At 44.2% G+C, this 24478-nt stretch overlaps 1 protein-coding gene across 1 annotated transcript in view; it reads left to right on the top strand.

Annotated features, from left to right (window-relative positions):
* Positions 1–24478, top strand: part of LOC144818538 (alcohol dehydrogenase 1-like) — a 346247-nt gene that overhangs the window by 214229 nt on the left and 107540 nt on the right. The window contains exon 6 of the mRNA XM_078676058.1: positions 6270–6530. Coding sequence (XP_078532184.1) covers positions 6270–6530 — 261 coding nt within the window. The remainder of the gene's footprint in view (positions 1–6269; positions 6531–24478) is intronic.

Genomic DNA, 24478 nt, shown 5'->3' with positions numbered 1-24478 from the left:
ACTTAAATAAAGTAAATTTCACCTTAGATTCTCCTCAGATTTTCCTGTTGGAGGAACCAGTGGATTTCGCAATACAGCACACACACATAGAAAAGAAGAAAAAGAGAACAAGCCTATTAGCAGAAAGCTCTCTAGGCGAGACTCAGATACCAAGCAAGGTCTCGCAATTAATGGTCTATAATCCATTACTTTCCACACTTATTTTGAGATAACAACAAATCCCAAAAGAGCCAGATTGCCCCTTAGGTACAAAAACACTCACCCCATGTTTTGGAGAATGCTGCCCCACCTCACCCGGCATTAGCTCAGGTACTGCGGAGCCCCGCTCTGTATGAATCACAAACACATATAAAACCAAAATCAATTGAAGGAAGTACTAAAAGGTCAAGGCAGGCCACTCGATACAGCGTGGCTTCCAGAGGCGCCTGTTCCGTCTGTTGACTAACCTATCCGTCGGTACTCCAGACGTCCAACTGGGCTGTCTGTGGGAGGTACCGACGGTAGGCGTCGTGTTGCTTTTAATAGGCTATTGATCTTAAGGGTGTACCGGCACATACCGTGAAACACGGACGCGCTGCCCCGGTGCTTCCTGCTCGCGTCAATCAGTCCTCTTCCGGGTATGCCAGAGGAGTGTACTGATTGGCTAGCATAATGCGTGACGCGGACGCGTCACGCGAGGAAATGTGGGCTTTGTAGTTTGAGACCTTCGTGTGTACTCTATGTGCAATTATCTATGGTATCGGGACTAAAAGGTCTCCCAGACTCCTCAGATTTTTTACATACACACTCAGCGCTGGCGCGCAAATTATTGTGGCGCCTTCGTACTTATGTTAAAAAAAATTTTCTTGCCCAGAATTTTTCAATTTAAACAACGTTTGAAACAGCCTGGCGGCAAAACTTACATGACAAGGAGGGGGGGCACCAAACCTAGGCCCCTTGTGTCTTAATAATAAGGTCAATGACCATATCTTATTTACGCTAATGGCGCATCTGGGTGAGACATAGACAGATCTCGCCTCAGGCGGCCATTATAGACGCGCTACTCCTGCGCTATATCATAGTACTAGAAAACAAAAGTCCTGAAATTCCATGTACCCAGACATCGAAAATGTTCTGTCACTGTCAACCTACATACCACACACATCATCGGATCATCAGGTAACGATGCTCACGGGAAGTAATAGATATACCTCTCTCTGGGCATATCTTTCAATGGTGAAAAAGCCCTAATTATCTTATGCCTCTAGCTCTTAAGTGACATCCAAGGAATGTCTTCATTCAATCCTCGCTTGTCTGTGCCCAACTTATGTACCCATCGCTGTTCACGCTGGAATAAAAAACTTTTAGTGTCAGTGATATGGGCTGGTATTAGGGGCTGCTCTATCACAGTCCAATGCAACTCAGACGACATATGCTTGGCTGTTAAAAAGTGGTTCGTCAATCTGGTCGCCTGTCTTGAGCACCGAATGGAGCTTTTGTGCTCACAGATGCGTGTCTTGATTTTGCGAGTAGTCATACCCACATACCTCTTATTACATGGGCAGCTAATGAGGTACACTAAATTGGAGCTATTACAATTTGTGAACCTACGCTGTTCCCATGGTCTTCCAGTCCCTATATCAATAGTTTGGGATTTCGTTGTGTTCGGACAGGCCGCGCAGTTGCCACAGGGATGGTGTCCAGTGGCCGCAGGCATGTCCCATAATGTACCTAATGCTCGTGGTATGTCCCCTTTGGGACGCGTGTGAACCAATCTGTCCTTTAAGCTCTGCCCTCTCTTGAAGGCAAACAATGGGGCTGGAATAGTGTCACCTCCAGTGTTCAGAATGCCCCAACGTTTCTTTATTATTTTCTGTATGGCATTTGATTGCGGAGTGAAGGTGCTCACACAGGTCATTCGATTTTGAATGGGTTTGGGTGGCAATATCTCCAGTAGCCCCTCACGGTTGTTATTGGAGGCTCTCTTTTTTGATTTGCGAATCAGGCCTTTGGGATAATGTTTTTGTGCAAGATCTTCTTTCAGGCAATCGGCATGATGTTCAAACCGGTCTTTCTGCGAGCAATTACGCTGTATGCGCAAAAATTGCCCGTAAGGTAAATTATCTCGAAGAGATTTAGGATGACAGCTGTTATAGTCTAGCAAGGAATTACGCGACATCGGTTTGCGATACAGCTCTGAGGCCAAACCTGTAGTCGTGGGTGTAATCAGTAAATCGAGAAACGCTAGATGAACTCTACTCTGCTCCATTGTGAAGCGTAGAAAGCGATTTCTCTTATTCAACCACTCATGGAACCTGGTTAGTTCTTCTTCACTCCCTCTCCAGATCACTAAAATATCATCAATATACCGCTTCCACAGACGCACCTGGTCTGTGAAAGGGTTATTGTCCGAGAAGATGTGCTCTGTTTCAAAGTTATGCACATACAGATTTGCTAGCGACGGCGCAAAAATGCTGCCCATGCTCGTTCCACTGACTTGGAGATATAATGAGTCTTCAAATTGAAAAAAATTCTCCGTCATGGCTATATTAGCCAGAGTCATTATAAGATTGACGGGAGTGATGGAATCTAGATCTCTCTCTAAGAGGAGCATTTCCACTACCTCTAATGTCTCTTTCTGTGGAATGGAGGTATACAAACTCTCCACGTCGAATGATACTAAAATATCAGTGTTGCGATCAAACTCAACGTCTCTCAATAATCTCAAGACATCCTTCGTGTCTTTGAGATACGTGGGCATTGCACTTACCATTGGCTTTAGAAACACGTCGACGAAAGTCGACAGGGGCTCCAAAAGGGAGCCGATCCCCGAAATGATGGGGCGACCAGGTGGTGGTCGCTGGGGTTTGTGGATTTTGGGTAAGTGATAAAAGTAGGGAGTTCTTGGGTTAGTAGTGCAAAGGAACTGTCCTTCTTTAGCTGTTATCCAGCCCTCGCTGAGTGCTTCCTCCACTATCTGTGCTATTTGCTTTGTTAATCTAGCAGTAGGATCTATGGTCAGCTTTTGATACGCACTGGTGTTTTCTAGTTGGCGAAGGCATTCTTGTCTGTAAGTATCAGAGTCTAGTAGCACCGTCGCCCCGCCTTTATCGGCCGGCTTTATGACCAAAGCGGAATTGTTCGCTAAACTCGTGATCGCACCTTGTTCTCCTCGTGAGATATTCTGAAAGGGTCTATGTTCTCTCTCGAACAACTCTTTGAGATCTTGGTCTACTGCTTCCTCAAACGTGATGACTTTGGCTGGCATCCCTACTGTCGTGGGATTAAACGTTGAAGGTCGTTTAAGGCCAGTGTTTTCATCTCTCATAGTCATATGACTAGAATCCAGTTGTTTATTTGCAAACAGGTAGTGTAATCTTATTTTACGATAGAACTTGCCCATCTCTATTTGCGTGAGAAAGGGATCACTCCTGTTAGTTGAGACAAAGCCTAAACCTTTATTCAGGACTTTCTCCTCCATCCCCGTGAGTTGGTGCGAGCTCAGGTTTATTACGATGTTGGACCGCTCGACGTTGCGGCTTGGTCCTGTCCTACTATCTTCCCGCTCCTCAGTCCCATTGGCTGAGCTGGTGGTGGAGGGACGGTCCAGCGCACATGACCTTGTTGTGCCGTCCGTTGGCGTCCTCTCCCTCTCCGGCCAGACCCTAAAAAAGGCTGCTGACCATAGTTTTGAAAGGTTTGGTTTGGCTCATACATCCCCATCATTGGAGGGTAAGGTCCCCACGGTGAAGGTTGCCACCAAGGTGGTGGTGGTGGTCCAAACTGCTGACCATAACCTCTCCAATTCCTCCTGTTATTACCTCTTCCTCTCTGTTTCTTAGAGGGGTCCCCCTGTTGAGGAGTATCCGAATCACTAGATCCGGTATCAGAGGCGGAGGAGCCATAATTAGAGCTTCCTTTCTGGTTGTTCTTGTTATGTGTTGGCGGAGAGTAATCATCACTAGTGTAGGGATAGATCTTGGTAGTGCTGAAATTCACCAGATCTTTCTTGAATTTCTCTAGTTTCGTGAATAAAATTGAGTCCCGAAAGTCCTTACTGGTCTTATTGCCTTCCTCCTGCTTCTTCGTGAAGATTTTAGTAGAAGACAGGGTCGCTCTAATTTGCCCTTCTAGAGTCTGGATCTCTATCAGAATGTTATCCGCTGTTCTTTTGGCCGTCTTGATAATCAGGACAAGCCAATCGCGTGTACAACGCCACGCGATAAGGTACCAGTCTCTGAGGAAGTCCTTATCATCTAGAAATAAGCGAGGAGCATTGGTGACTATCAGCCCACTCGGGGCGCAATTGCCACGCAAATACTCCGCCATAATGGTGCCATGCACACACACCCTTGCTTGGTTTTTTTTGAGTGTGAGAACTTTGGTCCAGCCTTCATCAGTATTCGTTTGTGCAGTCGGTACCATGTCTACAATGCTCGGATTTTCAGATAAAATATTCTGTATTTCCTCCTCATCGAAGGCTAAGCCTAAATTCATTGCCATGTTCTCTTAAAGGCCACGCTTTCTCAAGGCCTACAGTCTCAACCAAATGTTGTACCTCAACTCCAATCTTGTCTGGCTACGTGTATGTATGACTAGTGTGCATGAACTATACATGTACGCACTGTCTACTAAAGAAAAGAAAGATTAATAATGACCCGCAGCCATGCGACTGCTCAAACTACGAACTACACTAGGGAGGGTCAGAGGGAAAGTTTAATGACCAAGAGTGCTACGTCCCTCGTAAGTAGTAGACACCAACTACTAAGTAACACTCAGTCAAAAACCTGCTCAAAAATGAGGGTTAGAAAATTGTGTGTGCTGCTTGCAAAATCAATAACAGGACACCCTTGCGTTAGTTACAGTGTTCCCATCAGGGTTCCAACCTGTACCGCTATACAACAACTGACACATAAACTGTCTTTTGTTTTTCTAGTTAGTTGGACATGTACCATTGAGAAATATATTTGCTCATCACCACACCCATAAAGATATTCACTCACCCAAACAACTGTTAGAGCATGTAGTTTTAACTTCATATATCTAGTAAATCAACTATTCACACATCTTTGGGCAGTCACACACCCCCACCGTACCACACACACATTCACTCTCCCATACAAACACTCAGTTAACTAATCAATAACTAATATAGACTTTCACATAGCTAGTAACCAACTGGAGAACCAGTTTAGACAACAACTGACAAAGTGATACAGATATTCAAACAGTTTAGTCACTATCCACTATATTTAGTGAAACACTATAAATTGGTCAAGTAAACAGTCAATTACACTGCTACTAAATCCTCCATCCAAATATTTATTTGTATATATCCACTCATTCTTCAATGCAAATTGCTATATATATAATGCATATTTAAATAACGAAGCAAACCACATTCACTGGATGATGTCATCAGTGATGTCATCATTGATGTCATTTGAGATGTCATCAGTGATGTCACTGACCATGTCATGAATGATGTAATATGTGACATCATCAGCAGTAGATTGCGGGTGCGCGAAATATAGTTAGTACAACTAACTATATAGGAGCAATTTCAATGGTTTTGTATGAGTGAAATGTCCCGCTAACTATAACACCCCTAAAACTTATAGTTTTTTGAGTGAATTTTAAAGGTTTTTTAAATGCTAATTCCTAACTATATAAGGCCTGAAACCTATGTTTTTTTCAGTGTATATATATATATATATATATATATATATATATATATATATATATATATATATATATATTTGGCAAGGTACATATGTGCAGTTCGTAATACCAAAATCTCTTCATACTTACCTTTAAATATTGTTTTTCCCCTCAATATTCTGTCTGATATTAGTGTGCCACAATATTCTGCAGTTAATATTCAGGATTCATACTGAAGAACATATGCATAACATGTAACTCTAGAATGCTACGGAAGAATTAGGAAGAATTAGCAAGAAAAGAGTTGGACTGGCTTTGAGATATCCTATTATATGTGTGTACACTTCAGAGGGTTTAAATGCTATGAAGTAATTATACTTTGAGCATCTTTATGATGATGGCTTCAGTTAATTAAAATCATGTTTTCCCAAGGGTGCAGACAGAGGAATGTCTGGGTGCTATTCATATTTAGGTGGAGGGTGCAATTTATTCAAGCTGTTTTGAGTTGTATTGTGTCAGACTAATATCCCAAAATATTGCTGAATAGAACGTTTTCAGATCCTTTCTGATTATTGAGATATTAGAGCTCACTAAAATTCACTGTCCCTTTTTTTTCTCTCGGATTTCAGGTTCACGCTGGTTCTACCTGTGTCATTTTCGGTCTGGGAGGCATTGGCCTGTCTGCCATAATTGGTTGTCAAGCTGCTGGTGCTGCAAGGATTATTGCGGTTGACATCAACAAGGACAAGTTTCCTAAGGCGAAAGCTGTAGGAGCCACTGAATGCATCAGTCCCCAGGATTTCGCCAAACCCATCCACGAGGTGGTTTCTGAGATGACAGATGGTGGTGCAGACTATACCTTTGAGTGTGTTGGAATCACTGATCTTATGGTATGTCTAAGACTCACTAGCATCTCTTTTTTGTGCTAAAACCGACTGTGATATGAAGTGCCAAACATTACAATTTAAAAGAATAGAAGAACAATGGTGTGCTCAGCATTCATGAACTGGAGGAACAAATAACGTCTTTGTCTGGTACCGCATGACCTAATTATATTGTACAGTAGGATTTGTATATCACTTCATACCCCTGATGAGGCCACAAAGAACTCTGATTTCCATGGGTTACTGTCACTCTTTTGGAGTGCATGATTTGAAGGATGTTGGTGAACCGAGCCCTGTGTAGGAGATTATGCTTGAGGTGTCTGATGATCACATACATGCTTCAAACATGGTGCAACATGTGTGGTAGTGTATAAGCTTGTTGTGTGGCAGAGAGTGTGAGAATAGACACAGTCATACAAGTCCACTAACCAATTTATATAGTTCATATTCTGTATTTTGTAGTTATATGGGCAGGAACAGCAAAGGTTTTGATGTTTTACAGACTGGGAGATGATTGCCAGTGCTCCATATGTGAGTAGGCGTTATCTCTGAAAGTTTCCCAACTGTAAAAAACATAAGTCCCATAAGTTTGTGTACTTTGGATTAAGGCTCAGTCAGTGATGGAGCCAGCCTTGAGCAGAGAGGATTTCCTTGAAATATCAGGTGAGGATTTTGTTCAAGGAAGAGTAATTCATTCCCATGGATTAAATGGTGAGTTATGCACACAGTTGTAAAGGTGATCTGTCTAGCTATCGGTAGCCAGTGTAGGTAAGTAAGATCAGGTGTAATATGAGTCTGCATCAATAAGTTGATATGGTGTCAGGCAATCGCTTTTGGATTCTCTGTACTTTCTGACATACTAATAGCGGAGCCACCAGGATATATCCTAGTGATGTAGTCAGCTGTGCGAAAGTGCCAATGTAATGGTAGATTGAATTTTTTGTGGAAAATATTTTGAAGGCATCTCATTATGTGGAAGTTGTGTTGTGGTCTTGACTCATTTGTGATATACATATTATTTGATTGAAGTCTTTGGTCACCCGTAAGTTTCACACTTCAGGTGAGTTGCTCAATTCAGAAGAGTGTGGAGATTGGTAGGTCTGAATATTCTAAAAATGTATTGGATGTTGGGAGGTGTACTGTTCCTCTGACATGATGACAGTCTGGACCATACACAGGAGGTTGAATAACTTCAAAGAGGCCCACCTTGTCCCATGGTAATGTTAGCTGACACCTGGACAGGGTTCTTCTTTGTTACCCCAATCAGACAGGCACCAATACCAGTGGGATAGGAGTTGCTCCCAAAACTGGATTGAAATGACAACAGGAAAGGGATTGCTTATTTACGTAGCCCCATCTCTGAGGTAGCCACACAATCTATGCACAAGGGGAGAAGGGTTTTACTATCTTGGATTTGGACAGAGAGGGGCACTGTGGGATTGTTTGCAGTAGAACACACTGGAACAACTGTAGAAGTGGATAGGGTTACTCCTGGAAACTTTTTCCCTATTGGTTAAGGGCTGACCAGGAGTCACCACAATCCAAGGGTTAGTGCCAGGAATAAATGTGTCACTTCTAGGCAACCTCTTCAGTATAGTATAAGATCAGTGGAAGATAGAAGAAGAACAGCACCTGATGTTGAACCCTGTGAGATGCTGAACCTGCTCCCACTTGTACTAGGAGTAAGAAAGTTACCTCCTGTTAGGCTAGGGAGACACAACAGCCTGCAAGAAGCAGCTTTTCTTGATGATCCAGATACCAGATGACTGCGGTTGGTGCTTAATGCTTTCAGACCTATTTTCTTTTTATATTTTTAGAATTCCAAGTTCCAGTTTCCCTTATTATATTTTTGTTGTTTTCATGTCATTTTGTTCATTAAATTATTTGATATTTTTTATAACTTGTAGTGAGCTTTTTGTTGTGTTGTATGTTTAACGTTTTAACTATTTTGGTACTTCTGAATACTTCATTGATTTTCCTAAGTTAAGCCCGTCTTCTCTGGACCGTAGCTACCAGTTATTGAGCTTAGGTTTAAATTACTGAAACATTTACTGGACCTAACAAGAATAGTGGCCCAATTACTTGAGGTTGACTGTCCTTATTACTTGATGTGGTTTACCCTTCACCCCAACTAATTATCTACTTTCTCAGAAATTCTCAAGGAAAGCAAATATTGTGTGTGTCTCTTCTGGGAGCACAGACCCCTCCACCTTCTGTCCTTCTGGCTGCTCTTTTGCCTTGACCTACCCATCCTATCTGCTAACACAAAAATACTTGTCTTTGTTGGGCTGTCAATCTTTCCCTCAAGCGGGCCTGTAAAGAACAACTTCCTCTCTAAAGATGTCTGAGGTCGGAGCAAGAGAAAGATGTGGTAGTTAAGTCTTCAAACGTCTTCACCAGAAGAGTTTTAAACAGCCTGAAGTAAAGTTAATAAAGGTGTATACTCTATTTACTTATGTGTTATGTGTGTGTTTCATGCTGTGGTACAGACAGAAGGCAGGAAAGTCTGAAAAAATATTGAAGGAAATTAAAATAAAAAATGTACAAAAGGTGATGAAAGGAATGATTTCCTTTGGCAATTGCTTGAGGTTTCATTTCAACATATATTTTTTTGTAACTGTGCCACTTTAGTCAAAGTCCTGCCTTATTGAAATTAGTAATGACGCTGCTCCTCATGAGTAAGTAACTAGTCTATATACAAAGGGGCAAACATAAACATACATAGTCCTAAAATAGTCTACTGGCAAACTATAAAATGAATTCAGACCTCAAGTCAGGGAATTAATCCAATCAGGGTACTGGCTTGGCAGCAAAATTTACTTGCAAAGAAATAAATGAGCTGACCTGCCGATCCCGCATCTGCAGATCCTAACCTCTGTTCTGTAACCGATTATCATGACGTGAATATGGGCGTTGATCAGGGTCAAGAAATGTATGTCAGCCCAGTAGTATGGCAAAGTTGTGCAACACACAATAGGCTACAACAACCTTGCACACAACTTCTGGGGAGTACACCAGCACCCACCCCCGTTTTGTCAAGACATATGAATCACAACTTGAAGAGTTATGATGACTTGTGTACTTATGTGTGAACTATTGTACCTCTTCTGAGACACTGTGATTGGACATCTGTAGAGTGTGAGGATATGGGGGAGGGAGAGCATATCAGGCTTCACTTGAAATAATTAATTGTTTTAAACAAGAGCCCTCTATTCTAATAGAACTATATTATGTATGCCTATCTACATACAGTTTGTGTCAGGGTCATTTTTGTTGATTGTGTTTTAGTCAATCTTGGTTAGTGTTTACATGGGACCGGTAAGTACAAATGCAAGCCCAGTATGATGTGTTGTTACTTACCAAGAGCCACATGTCATCAAAATCCCCAGCAACCAAATGAAGTGTAAGAAATGACTGATGGAAAATTAAGCTGTTGTGTGTGCTCGGAGGAAAGGCAAAGAACATATCTGTGAAGCAGCCTCTAGTGCTATTGGTGTTTTTTGGCGAAAAAGTGTGCGGTGGCAGAAGTGACACATTGTATTGTATTGTATTGTATTTGCATTTATATACCTCTTACCACCCCTGACGAGGCGTTGAAGTGTTTTTTCAGTGAGTAACACGCTACTCCAGTACCCATAACTGATTAATTAGTATAGTGAAATATGAAATTCATTTGAGTGGTGGACGTGTAAGTCTGTTATTTGGATTGAAAAGGATATTGGAGGGATATTTTGGAGCTCATAGCAGTAGGAGGAAGCTTGGGATGAGTAAAAGTGAGGCGGGGTGGGAAAAGGCAGAGGAAAGGGTTTAGAAAGGCTTGTTTTGGGGGATCAGAATAGTTAAAGAGGTATGAGATGATGCAAGGAGGGGTAGAGTAGGGAAGAGTCTAGAAAGGATTATTTTTTTCAATCATAGTAGTGGTATGGGATTTGGGATGAACAAGAGAGTAGAGCTAGAGGATATATTGATAGCGGTATAGGAAGGGAAATAGGGTCGTGCATTGGATAGAGTAGTATAAGAGGTTTGAGATGATAATAAATGCATAGATCCATAAGTACATGAAAGTACATCCACACAACAGACAGTACGTGCTACGAACTTACAAGTGTGTCTCTTTTTTCTCCCTCGAGCAATTATGCAACTACATTTATTTCATACCACCATTTTGCAAAATTCTAATCTTACTTATTAATATGTTGCTGTTGGAATATTGAGCCAAACATATAAAAAGATACAAAAGAGTAAGATATGAATGGCTGTATAACAGATGAAATAGCAAAGGATTTATGAAGACAATCATTTGCCACCACTTAATCTCCACTCATGTAAGTGTAGTTTGCAAAGGATTGGCTTAAGGGCCCTGCCTTTCTGCTGAGACAGGATGTCCTCCCTGAGTGGTGGCTGCTTGGAGGACAGATGTTCAAGGCCCAGAAGGTATTACACGTTCCTGGTCCATTCGAGAGCCACTAAGACAACTTAGGCACGTTCATCCCCGGTCTACTTCAGAACTCTGAGCAGGAAACACAGAGAAGGAAGAAGCCCCATCTTCTATTCCAATCGAAATCCATACCCCAACAAGTGATCTTGTGGAAACTCCAATGTGCAAATTTTGTATACCGTGTGTTCTCGACAGTGGTGAAAATATCTAGCCAGTGTCCTCCCCCCTACTGGAAGATGCCCTGCGCCCCTTGGGGCATATACATCACTCATTATCTGCCAAACGGCACCTTAGGGCAGTCAATGGCAGCTAGTACACCAGGGAAGTTGGTAAAAGCATAATCTTTTATTACCTCCCTTTGCCTTTCTGCCAGTGTCTGGGGCATGGCGATATACTGGTGCAGATTTCTGTTGAAGCATCTTTGGACCTGATGCAATCATCCAGACTGGCTTGCTTGTGAGAGGCCAATATTGTCAGAGGAGACCCTCTGGAAAGGCCTAGTGGCCATAAAATGGAGTGCAGCTATTTCATTGACATAGGTTGGACAGCCTGGGAGTTTCCAGTCTGTGAATCCAGGTCCTGCTCCCAGTGAGCAAGCATGTCTAGAATCACATTGAGTGGGAAGCAGTATCTGGAAATAACTTCTTTCCTGGACATACAAATGATGTTGATGATTGGCTTGTAAATCCTCTCTATGCTTCCCCTCAAATAATTTCTCCTTAAACCAGGTAGCAAACCCACAAATACATTCAACAAGATAGTAAAGTCAGTCAAAGAATTTTGGTGTGTACATTCCTTGTTCATGTGGTCAGTCTGGCTGTGGTTGGTTGCAGTGACAATGAGCTTCTGCTGAAGATGAGGGATAGAGTTGAGAACAATCAATACTTTCACTACCAGGTGTGTTGCAAGTGTTTAAATCATGATTTTATATAGGTTCAGCATTTAGTTCTATACTTTTCATAAATTTGCATTAAAAGCAATTAGTCAAAATAACATATGATTATTTTTGTGTTAATATTTAATTGTACTTATTTTGTTAATTACATTATACTTTAAGTTCTACTTAGTTTATGAAATTATCATTTAAAAATGTATCATTAAAAAAAATATTATTGCATTACTATAAGTCATTTCTTTTCAAACCAAATTTTATTTAATATTATTTGCTAATTGTTTTTTAGGTCCCTGTCTCCATTATTTCCTACAGTAGGGTATTGCAGGAGCAGTGTTTGGGCCTGTGTGGTGCTTGACTTACTACTGTTTATTTGGGGCTTTAGTAACTTTAGAGGTTCAGGGCTTGATTTTCAAAGGTAAAGTTACACGTTGTGGTAAGTATGCTAATGTTCAGTATTTACAAACTATGTGTGGGATTTTACAACTCTGCACTCCCTATGCTTATGTGTGTGGAGTTTGCTGCACCCGAGACTCAGCAGTCAGTCTGCAAAACTCCTCACACAGATGTATAGGGAGGGCAGAGACTTTAAACTCCCTGTGGGTGGGCGAATTTTCTGTATAAGTCGCTCCCTGATCCTCCCTATTCCCTTCCTCTTTAGTAAAAAGTATGCCCCTTTTTCCACACACCCCCTCCAGTCCTTCCCACATTTACTACTAAAACACATGTTTACGTGTACCGAGACTCCACAGTCAGGGTGGAGAACTCTTCATGTAAAAAATAGGAAAGGGTGATGCATAAACTCAGTGCGTGGTTTGTGGATAGCATTTTGTAAGAAAGGTGGGATCCTTCTAGCATGGTTACCCCCACATTTTGCATGATGTCAGTGGGTTTTGGACTAGTCTGACTATAATCCGGCTAATCAGGACTCCAGTCACTGTGCTTTCTCAATAAATTGGACAGTGGTTAGTACTTTGGTCCCTTCCCAATTGGTTACTTGTTTACCCTTCTAACTCCCTAGTATATGGAATTAGAGTACCCAAGGCATAGGTATACAAGTGGTCTCCCTAGGGCTGCAGCGTGTATTGTGCCACCCATTAGAGACCACTCGAACTGTGACTACAGGCCTGCCTTGGCAACCTGTGTAAGCTGGTACTAGTACCACTTACGACAGATATATGTTTTCTTATATCTAAGGTCACCTCACTTAAAACATATAGGTCACCCCTAAAGTAGGCTTTTTAATCCTGAAGGCAAGGTGCTAGGTTGTAAGTTTTAGGGTGCCCTGCACAAGCAGGACACCCACTACAAACCCCAGAGTCGATTCTCTAGGTTTTGTAAGTGCATCCAGCCATTTTGATAAATATAGTGGCCATGCATCATTACGCAGTGTCTATCTATATATTGGCTGCCCCGAACCTGGGCATGTTTGGTATTCAACTTCGACTGTCTCGGCACCTTGGACTTCGCTTGGAACCAAGAATGCTTCGAGGAAGACCCCTGCTGCTCCTGGTCTCCCCTTTCTGCAAGTCTTCCTTGTTGTCTGTGCCTGTGCTTTATCCACGTTCCTCTCCAGGTCTGTGGACAGCAAAGACACCCAAAGGAATCTCCCTTGGAGTGAAGGAGTAATTTCCCTTCATCTGCAGGCCCTCAACAAAGCTGACCGGTCTGCTGCTCCTGACATCCTACACTCCCTGAAAGGCTCAGCAATACAGGTGGTGGTTCTGCAACTACATCAAGGCCTGTCCTGTCCTCTCTTCAAGTTTGAGGCCAGTATCCCTTGTCGGGAACTCTAGAACAGAATCCCTGTGCACCCTGTTGACTTGTCATTGCCAAGGCTAGTTGACTCAGTACTCCACAGGTCTTGGGGCGACAATAAACTCCAGCCAGCAGTAGAAAATAAATTCCTAGGCAATAAAACAATTTAATATATAAACCAATAATAATAGACTCAGTGTAACAAGATCAAATTGCACAGTATATTTAGCTGAAATTACAACATTTTCAATTATTTTGAGTTCATGATGACATATTCTTTATATTAAAATGCAAGTTTAATAACATAAAAAAATATGTATTCCAAACATAATCTGAATATCATAAAAAATACAATTAAAAAGACCCAAAGTTAAGTCTTTGACGCGTGTTTCGGCGCTAAATGCGCCTTTGTCAGGAATTGCCACAATTTAATTTAAAGGTGAATGATGGATGGCAAGGAAGTAGGTGAAAGTGATGTATTGCGTTTCTAATCTTTTCTGTTCAAAATCTTTTGAATTTAAAGTCACCCAGCTATTTTCTAAAGAGCTTTCAATTGGGATAATTCTTTATTATCGTCCAATACGATGAAAGTCTATTTATGGTGAAATCTGTAATGGGTTAAAAATTCTATCTTGCTTGTCACATTTAAAAATGTATACGTGGTAATATATCTGATATCAAAAATTAAATCGCGAGTTGACTAGGTATCGGCAGTCCACTAGAATGGCGACCAATCGTGAATTGAAGGATACTTTCTTTTTAATGGTACTTCTTTGAGTTGAGGTGCCATGCTGAAAGGCTACAGGCTTCTCCTCGGTCCCGTTTCATTCATCGAATAAGCTCCAGCCTCGAGCATCTCTTCCTGCCAAGATCTTTGTCCTCAGCTCATCCTGTGTACCGGGGGCCTGCATCTTTGGTGCGCTGCCCGAGATCCTCTTGCAACTTCTGTGCCTTTGGCCTGTCGGGTTCTCTTGAGGGTCTTCTTTGGTTTCAGTGAGTTCTCCTGCTTACTCTGGGCCTGCTCTGACTCTTAAGCAATTTGTTAGTCCCTTGGAACTTGCTGGTCCCAACGTTGCACTTTCTTCATTTACCACATCTGTTGCCAAGGCTTGTTGGTGCTCCTGCAAGACACCCACCCCACGATTCTTGATGTCTGAGGTGGGACTGCTTGTGAATGGCTCCTGGTCTTCCACAGTCTTGCCCGGTCCTCACAGCTGCAACAACAAGTTCACTGTTATCACTCCTGTATCCTCTGTCATCGGTGGTCATTGGTCTTCCGTGCCTCCTGGTCACCTCTGAGTGGCATAGACTCTATCAGGTTCCTTGCCAGCTGCATCTTTCCTGAAATCCTCCATTGTGGTCTACGGCGGTTTCCGACGCCACTTCACATCTATTCACCCGGCTTCCCTGGTGTAGGTATCCTGGTTCCTGAAGTATCCACTGGTGGGGTGACTCTTCAGCCTTCTGTCTTCCACTGGTTTTCTTCAGTGTCCACAGGGAAGGGTCCTTCTTCTTGAAAACCAATGTTAGAAGGGCGAACTCAGAGGGCCAGGTTATACTCACCCGACCACCCCGGGACCCACCTCCCCCACCAGTACTGCCGAGTCTTAACCCCTTCGGTGCTCATGACGGAACGGTTCCGTCATGAGCGTCGGTTGGCCTGTGCTCATGATGGAACCGTTCCGTCATGGGTCCATAGGTTCTTTAGAACCTTCAGCACCGCAGCGGAATTCGCGCAGCACTGAAGGGGTTAACGTGAGATCCTCGCCGGGGAGGACTTAGAGTCTAGGATCGTACACACTGAGCTCACACCACACTTACGAACGGACACCACACCGTAGGGTTTCAGTAACAAGTTCTTTATCAACAATAAAAAGGATTCAGCACTCTTATTTACAAGCGATCGAGGGATCGTAAAGTCTCAGGAATTCGGAAAGGGGGAAGCGGGACAGTCTCAGTCTTTAGGCTAGCATGAAGCGTACCCTGCGCACAGCTCTCAATCCTCGAGCCGGGGGATACGGAAGATGGTAGTCGTATTAGCTGCTTCACTCACTTCGAGTCGACTCAGGTCGTGTTGGTAGCGTCGATGGTCCAGCCGGACCAGAGTACTCCTTGAGCCGCGACGAGGTCAGCAGGGCTCGATCCGGAGGTGTTCTTGAGGAGCCGCGACAGCTTCAGCAGGGCTCAGGAGGTTTCACGAAGATCTCTTTAAAGTTCAGGCTCGAGTCGCGACGAGGTCAGCAGGGCTCCGATGTTCTAGTTCCGTCTTTAACAGCGACACCGTACTGGCCCACCGTATACACAATTACCTGGAGAGACACGGTCTCATCAACTTTGGTGTCTACAAGAGGGTAAAGCCATTGCCAACCCAAAAGACCGGGAAGGTGATCATCATAGTACTCGAACTTCAGTCGGTGACTTTTCTTTTTCTTTTCTTCTTTACTTTCACTTTATCTATTTTACTAGCCCTGTATGTATTTAAATGCTATGGACTCCTCAACATAGTTGTTTATTTTAAAATGGCCGCTTGCTGGTGTGTTCCCACTACTCTATGACAACTGAAAGAGGACCATAGTCCCTACAATCACTAAACAGAGTAATAGGACTCACCAATGATGGACACTAACAAAGGACTATATATCGGTGCAACAAGTCATACTAAGGATTCGGCCATCTTGGAATGTCCTCATTGCTTTAGACTGATCTCTCACATAGGTACCCCAAAGACTAGACTTTTTGGCCACCTCCCGATCCTCACTCTATTCTGGCGGAGTCCGAAACGCATACATGACCGACTCCCGGTGGAGCTGCTCCGACAGCTATAGGGGAGACTGGCTCTGGAACACCGCTATGGCCGTCACCTACCCAGCCGGACTTTGGACATTTGCCTCGTTTTCTACCCCGCTGCTGTTTCCTCCTGTGGTTTACCAGCTTCCCCGTTCTTTCTGATCTTGATTTTCATGTTCATCTGTTTGTTTGTTTTTTGGATTTTTATGTAAAGCTGTTGAGACAACATGGCCATTGCCCGGTGGAGCCACTTGGTTCGGCTATAGAGGAGTCTGGCGCCCACGGCCGTCACCTACCCAGCCAGACATTGGTGCATGGCACTCCTCGTCCTTTTGCTGCTGTCTCTGTATATCTTCCTCCGAGGACCTCCTCTCCCTCTCTCAGAATCCCTTTTCTTGTCCCCATCTTCCTTCTCACCCTCTCCTCTGATCCTGACCTGCCATCTTGTTCCGTCCTTTGTCCGTTCCTTTTTCCCTGCTCCCACTCATTCCCACTTTTCCCTTCTCTTCTCCCCCTTTTCCCTGACCCCTAATTTCCCTCGCTCCCATTGCACCTTAATATCTTTTGTTTTTGTAATGATCTAATCATTAGATGTATCTGTATAACCTTGTTTTTCCTCTTCCTCGCAACGATCTTTCATGTAAATTTTGTAACGTTTGTAATATGCTAAATGCTAAGTTCCTCATGTAACTTGTAACTGGTGTAATTCTATAATTTTGTGGAAACTTATGTAAAGACGTTGAGACGACATGGCCGATGCCCGGTGGAGCCCTTGGTTCGGCTATAGAGGAGTCTGCCGCCCGCGGCCGTCACCTACCCAGCCGGACATTGGTGCATGGCACTCCTCGTCCTTTCGCTGCTGTTTCTTTATATCTTCCTCCGATGACCTCCTCTCCCTCTCTCAGAACCCCTTTTCTTGTCCCCATCTTCCTTCTCACCCTCTCCTCTGATCCTGACCTGCCGTCTTGTTCCGTCCTTTGTCAGTTCCTTTCTACCTGCTCCCACTCATTCCCACGTTTCCCTTTTCCCTCTTTTCCCTTACCCCTATTTTCCCTCGCTCCCATTGCTCCTTAATATCTTCTGTTTTTGTAATGATCTAATCATTAGATGTATTTGTATAACCTTGTTTTTCCTCTTCCTCGCAACGATCTTTCATGTAAATTTTGTAACATTTGTAATATGCTAAATGCTAAATTCCTCATGTAAAGCGCTCTGATACCTCCGGGTCTAGCAGCGCTATATAAAACTCTTAAAATAAATAAATAAATAAATACAGCTGTGTTTCCACTCTGCACACGGCCTCCGTTGGTTTCCTTGGTACTTACCTTGGGTTGTTCCTTGTATCCCCAGCTCTTCTGAGTTGTCTGGTCCACGTCCCGACTTGGGTCTAAGTTCACATTCCACTTCTTTAGTATGTGGTTTGACCTCCGATGGAGACCACTGTGTGTTTGTGCTTACTTACCTGTTTACATTTGAAGTATTGTGTGTATTGTGTTGATATCTCCAGGTAGGGGGATATACCAATGTGTTAGTGAGTGTGTATGATAAATATAACTATTTTTATAACTACACTGTGTGGTTCTTTTTCATTTAACCTACATTATATGTTTAGTTCCAGTAAAACAAACTGCTTAACACTCCTTCTGGACAAAACCTGTAGGCTGCTCTCTGCAGCTACAACTTAGAGAGCTTTCTATGGTTGTCTAGGACCACTAAAATCCCCAGAGGGTTGTCTGGATTAGTGCAGGGTGGTTAACCTAAATAAGTGTGCATCATATACTAAGCCAGCCTACTACATTGGTTTGCAGCAGTTGGGATTTAAGCCTGCATTGTTTTAGCAGATAATCTAGGTGTGGATTAAAGGAGAAACCATCACTAACAGTAGGCACATATATAATATTTTTGTAACAGTAAGTTCTACTGAACTTATGGATTGTTTGTCAAGGGCCTAGCAAGACACTTTCTCCAATCGTTTTGAAGTTTTGTTTTTACTAGGGTAGGTAGGAGCAACACCACACTACACCTAGTCCACATTGGTAAACTCCGATCCCCCATGGAATAGTACTGATAGTACAGAGTGTCCCTAGAGGTAGGTCCATCTTTATTTCTCCTGGGAGGGTGCAAAGAATATAGGAGAGGTCTAGATCCTCCTCTGCCAATTCCAATGCCTCTAACAATTCCATAAGAATCTCCATCTCTAGTTAGAGGGAGGACTCCTTAGAGAGGGAGTACCACCCAATCACACTTGAGTGAGCAAAGCCTAAGCTGAAGCAGGAGCAGTTGGCCCTGGGTAAGGAGACTCTGGAAGTCCAGAGGGCTAGGAAACATTTGGGACTAGAGTGTCACGGTGGAAGGACTAGTGTACCTAGTGTCAGGTAACCTTCCTTTGATACTAGGAAACTGAGTTGTATAATCCCTCCTTACAAGGAAGGGGATGATATCCATAAATGGATAATAGCTTTGGAGAGGGCCTGAAAAGTTCAGAAGGTCCTCCAAGGGCAGTGGACTGCTATCCTGTGGCCCTCCTTGGCTCACAAAGGTAGAGACAAGCTCCTCAATGTTAGTGAAGAGGATGCAGATAATTACTCAGTCTTCAAGAGTGCCATCATGGATGGGTTTGGTTTAACCACTGACTTATTCAGGGTTAAGATTAGGGACACACAGAAGGCACAAACCCAAGACTGAATTAATTTATAAAATATATAGACAATGCTATTAAGGCTCTGGAAGGCTGGCTTCATGGAAGCAAGGTGCATGACTGTGAGAGATTGTATATTTGTTGATGAGGGACCACATCTTTAATAATTGTCAAAATCAGCCACTGCACCAGTACCTGGTAGACTCTGATTTGACCTCCCCCCCCCAAGAATTGGGAAAGAAGGGAGACAACTGGGTTCATAAGAATAAGTCTCAAGGTGGTGGTGACCAGAAGAAAGATTATTCCAAGGCCCCAGAGAAAGGTGGGGAAAAGTCTAAAGAGAAGTCCTCTGAAGGTCCTCAAAAGTCTTCCTCTGAGGGTGGGTTCCAATTCTCTTTGTCCCCTGGTAAGAAATGGTCCCCCTCTCTCTTGGTTTAAACAGTTGACAGGTAGACACCCCCAACATTTGAAAATATCCAAGCCCCTGTGGAGGGGGGACTTCTCAGTGGGCCATAAAACAGTGTGTATCCACGCCAGTGCAGTTTTACCTTCCTTGTATGGCCACTTAGGAAACAAAGACTCATCTGGGCAAGGTTAGCCTCATCTCCTTTCATTTGGGGCTGTATGTAGGAAGGTATGATCCATCTAGCATGGTTACCCACACTTTTTGCCTGGTGTCAGTGTGGTTTGGACTAGTCTGACTGCGATCCTGCTAATCAGTTCCACGGTCACTGTGCTTCTTCCCTAAATTGGACAGTGTTAGGTACTTTGGTACCTTCACAATTGGCCATTGGTGTACCCTTCTAAGTCCCTAATATATGGTACTAAGATACCCAGGGCATAGGTAAACCAGGGGTTTCCTATGGGCTGCAGCATGTGTTGTGCTACCCATCAAAGACCACTCAAACTGTGACTAAGGTAGGCCTTTCAATCCTGAAGGCAGGGTTCTAGATTGTTAGCATAAGGTTGCCCCGCACGACCAGGCCACGACTACAAATCCCAGAGTCGATTTTCTAGTCTTTTAATGCGGTCAGGCATTGTGATACACATATTGGCCATGCATCATTATGCAATGGCTAACTATATGTTGACTTTGTCAAACCTGGGCATGTTTGGTATCAAACATGTTTGAATCATACCCCAACACCGTTACTGGTGCTGGAAGTATGATTCCAAAATGTTTGGTATCAAACATGTTTGAATCATATCCCAACACTGTGACAGGTGTTGGAGGTAAGATTCCATGGACCAGGAGGCTCCTCTGGGTAGCCCCCAGTGCTCCCAGTAACAGCCTTCAAGGGTCTCTCGGCAAGCTAGTGCTGCTGCCGACCACAGACATGATTCTGCTCTCCTGCTGCTGAGCTGAGCTCAAGCAGGGCAAGGTAGAACAATAGGTGTACGGTCACAGGGCGATGTGACCACCTCCCGACAGGACTAAGTGTATTGGGCTGATGTGGGGGTGGGGGGGTGGGGGGCTTACCAGCACCATCAGACTATTTGAGGGGCACATTTGGTGTACTCCTTGCATACTCCGGTTTGGGTCAGTTCAGGGAGCCCTTGGCTTCCGCTCTGGCGTGAAACTGGACAAGGGACATGGGAGTATCCTCCCCTCTGTTCAGCCCCTCCTCAAGGATGGATCCTCGAATCTTCCCAACCATTTCCCTCAGGTAGTTAAGGGTCTACCTGTGGGTGGCTCTTCAGATTCATCATGGGAAAAGATTCAAACCCAAAACCACCTCAACTTCAACCATCTGAGCACCTTGAACTTCGCTGGACTTCGCCTGGAACTGAGACTGCATCAAAGAAGGCTCCTGCTGCTCCTGGTTTTGCTGTTCTGCAAGTTATCATCATCTGTGCTTCATCAAGGTTCCCCTCAAGGCCTGTGGGCATCAAAGACACCCCAATAAATCTCCCTTGGAGTGAAGGAGCCACTCCCCTGCATATGCATGCATTGCAACAAAGCTGACCGGTCTGCTGCTCCTGATGTCCTACAGACTCTGAAGGCTCAGCAACACAGGTGGTGGTTCTGCAACACCCTTGAGGCCTGACTTGTCCTTTCAGCAAGTTTGAGGCCAGTATCCCTCGTCGAAAAATCTTGAACAGAATCCCTGTGCATGGCGCTGACTTTCTGTTGTCAAGGTTGTTTGACTCAGTACCCAAGAGATCTTTGGGCTACAAGAAGCTCCAGCATCTCTTCGTGCAAAGATCTTTGTCCTCACTGCATACTCTGCTCCGTAGGCCTGCATCTTTTGTGAACTGATCAAGGCCCACTTGGGACTCCTGTGCCTTCAGCCTGTGGTTCCCTTTGAGGGTCTTCTTTGGTTTCTGTGGGTTCCCCTGTATGCTCGGGCCTGCTCTGACTGTCCTGCAATTGGCAAGTCCCTTGGACCTTGCTGTTCCCAACTTTGCTGGGGACGACATGGATCGCTTGGGCAGGCTCCATTTTAAATTCTGAGGCTGTTTTAGTCCGGAGTGGTGCGGTGAGCCCTGATTGACAATGGGAATGCTTATGGCCCCCTGGATGGTGCTGCTGATTGCTAGGCCTGGAGAGAGGCAGCAGACCCCCCTGCTTCTGGAGTGCAGAGCCTGTGATGGAGGCTAGCAGTCTATGATGGGCGTTCGATCCCGATCCTGCAGTCCGCTCTGTGTCAGTGCCCGGTGTGAGTGGGCCGTTGGTCACAAAGGACAGCTGACTGGTGGGGCATCTTTAACCCCCCAAGAGAAGAAGATAAGAAGAAGACAAGGTTGCGTGTGGAACATATTGAGGCTGCGGAGCAACATGTAGACTCAGTGCAGCAGGATGTACACTCCCTCTATGACACAGTCATCAATCTGCAGAAATTGGTGACCTGCTTGAACGATCAGATCGACGACTCTGAGGGGCGATCCCGCAGAAACAACTAAAGATTTGTGGGGTTTCTGGAAAGGGCGGAGGGGTAGTCCTCCAAACCTTTGCTGAAGAAGTGAAGTACTATGGTGCTTCTTGTTAAGAAACACTTTAAGTGTTTTACAACAGAAAGGCCGCACAGGGCCCTGGCCCCACCATCAAAGCCTGGGGCCCCGTTTAGATAGATAATTGCACATCTGTTCAACTTCCGCCACCACAACACCATGCTGCAAAGCACTCGCACACGAGGCTCATTGATATTTGAGGAACATCCTATCTCTGTATTTCCCAACTACACACAGAGAGTTCAGGAGCAATGACAACCCTTTCTATCTGTTAAGAAAAGATTTTGAGACCTCAATATGAAATACAGCCTAATGTTCCTGGAAACATTGATAGTTCAACACAAAGGGAAGGTCCAGTTCCTTTTTTTACTCCTGGAAATGCCAGCAACTGGCTGGACTTAATGGTACATACATCTAGACCCAGGCCAGCAGGGCTCTTCTATGCCATGCACACAGAGCCAGTCGGCAAGTCTCTGGTGATGGAATTCAAAATGGAAGAGGATGGTAAAAGGAAAGAAAATATAGTGGTTTGCCCAGGTGGCACTCTGCAGGCCACTAATGTGGTTCCTGATTCGAGGGAGGACTCTCAGGAGCAACAGGCAGATCATGAATTGGCAAGTGATAGCTCGGACTACATGTGAGCCCTAAATTGCACCCATCTCACTGTGGGGGTGGATATGCCCAATGAAACGTTGCCCCTCTGAGACACTGATCACCTTCTCCATGCCATCGGGGGCACTGCCAGGGCCATTCTCCAGGTGATTGTGGTACTGGAGGGGGAATGACTACATGGTGTACTGTAAGTTATTTAGAAAACAGGGAATCATAATTCTGGGAAAATCATAATCACTAATGCTCCATTATTCCCAACTTTGATGGCTGGAGCATCCGCAAATGAGAAGTTAGCGGCCACAGGGAGGGAGCTTGAGGACCATGACCTCACACCTTCCCAACGACCTAACCTCTAGTAAAGCTCTTGGGGGGGCGGGGTCAATATGTACTGTTTTTCTTCTTGAACTGAAGTTTAGATAATGGGGGGGAGTTGAAGAGGAGTTTTTGTTCTTAATATTTTGTAGTCTCTGGTAAGTTTATTCTATTTTGTAGTCTCTGGTAAGTTTATTCTGCTCTTGTGCATTTGGGCCCAGTTTTTTGGTTAGATGAGATCCTGCTTTGGATTTTATGTCTGCAAGATTGCACTAATTGGAAGGCTGAATAGGTAAGGTACATATGGCAAATGGCTGCTCAGGAAACTAACGTTATTACCTGGAATGTTAGTGGTATAGGCATCTAGCTCAATTCAAGAAATGCAGACATGTGTATGCTTATCTGAAACTATACAAAATGTTGACCACATACCTCCAGAAGACGCATGTGTGATGTGACTATATTCCATGTCTGGGAAAGCAGTGTAGGTGGCAATTATGTGCTATCTCATATTCTGGATATGCCCGGGGGTGCTTATATGGGTGGCACCAGGTGTCTTGTTCAGCCATGAGAGTCATGTTTTTGACCAAGAGGGCCAATACATCATCTTCCATGGAACCCTGGACGGCAAGGAAATATGATTCACAAAATATTGACTGCCTAGACTTTTATGCAGGGGTCATGACTGCTGCATAGCCGTACATCGAGTCAGTGATTGTGATGATACCACACAAAACTACACATCACCAGGGCACTCTTGGACAAGATGCATGGATTACACCTTCACCAATTCTGAAGAGATAGACACCCTATGAGGGGGCTGTTCTCTTGTTACATCCCTTGCCATGGGAACTCACAGTCAACTGGACTACTGTTTGGTCACTGATGAGATGGCACAAAACATAACAGTGGTCTACTCTTGGGCCCGATAACTCTTGGACCATTCCCCGGTCCTCCTGAGTTTCGGTAGAGAGCGCAGGCAACCAGCGATCCCTTTATGACGCCTCTATAGGAAGGCATTGACAGCCACCCCATCCATTTACAACTACAGTCAACGAGACACTGGTAGATTATTTTGCTGAAAATTGGGTTTTAGTGAGTAGAAGGGCCCTAGATTAGAAAGTAATGAAGATTGTGTTACGGGGGTTTGCCTTAAAATGACCTATGGGGTTCGTTGTGCCCACCCAGACAAAATGACTGCTTGGTGTGGGGCCAGGGTGGAGGTGCTGAAAGATTGGCGCATGATTGAACAACATACCTACACGGCTTATCTCTAGAGATTGCATGTAGAAGGTGATAAAACGGGATCAATGTTGTCCAGGTTGGTCCGACAAGAGTCCCCCAGGTCCCCTACTCTGACTTTATATACAAGTATGGGAACTCTGGTTTGCACACAGAGGATCATTAACAGCGCATTTCATGCCTATCTACACAATACATATGGTGATCATTTAAATGTCCAATCAGAGAGACTCGAGGGGATCCTAGAAGATATACTGCTCCTGAGTCTCTAACTCAGGGGTCTTCAAACTGTGGGGCGCGACCCCCAGGGGGGCCGTGGAGTG

Source organism: Lissotriton helveticus, chromosome 2_1, assembly GCF_964261635.1.
Source record: "Lissotriton helveticus chromosome 2_1, aLisHel1.1, whole genome shotgun sequence".
Taxonomy (NCBI): Eukaryota; Metazoa; Chordata; class Amphibia; order Caudata; family Salamandridae; genus Lissotriton; species Lissotriton helveticus.
This window is presented reverse-complemented; position numbering and strand designations above follow the sequence as displayed.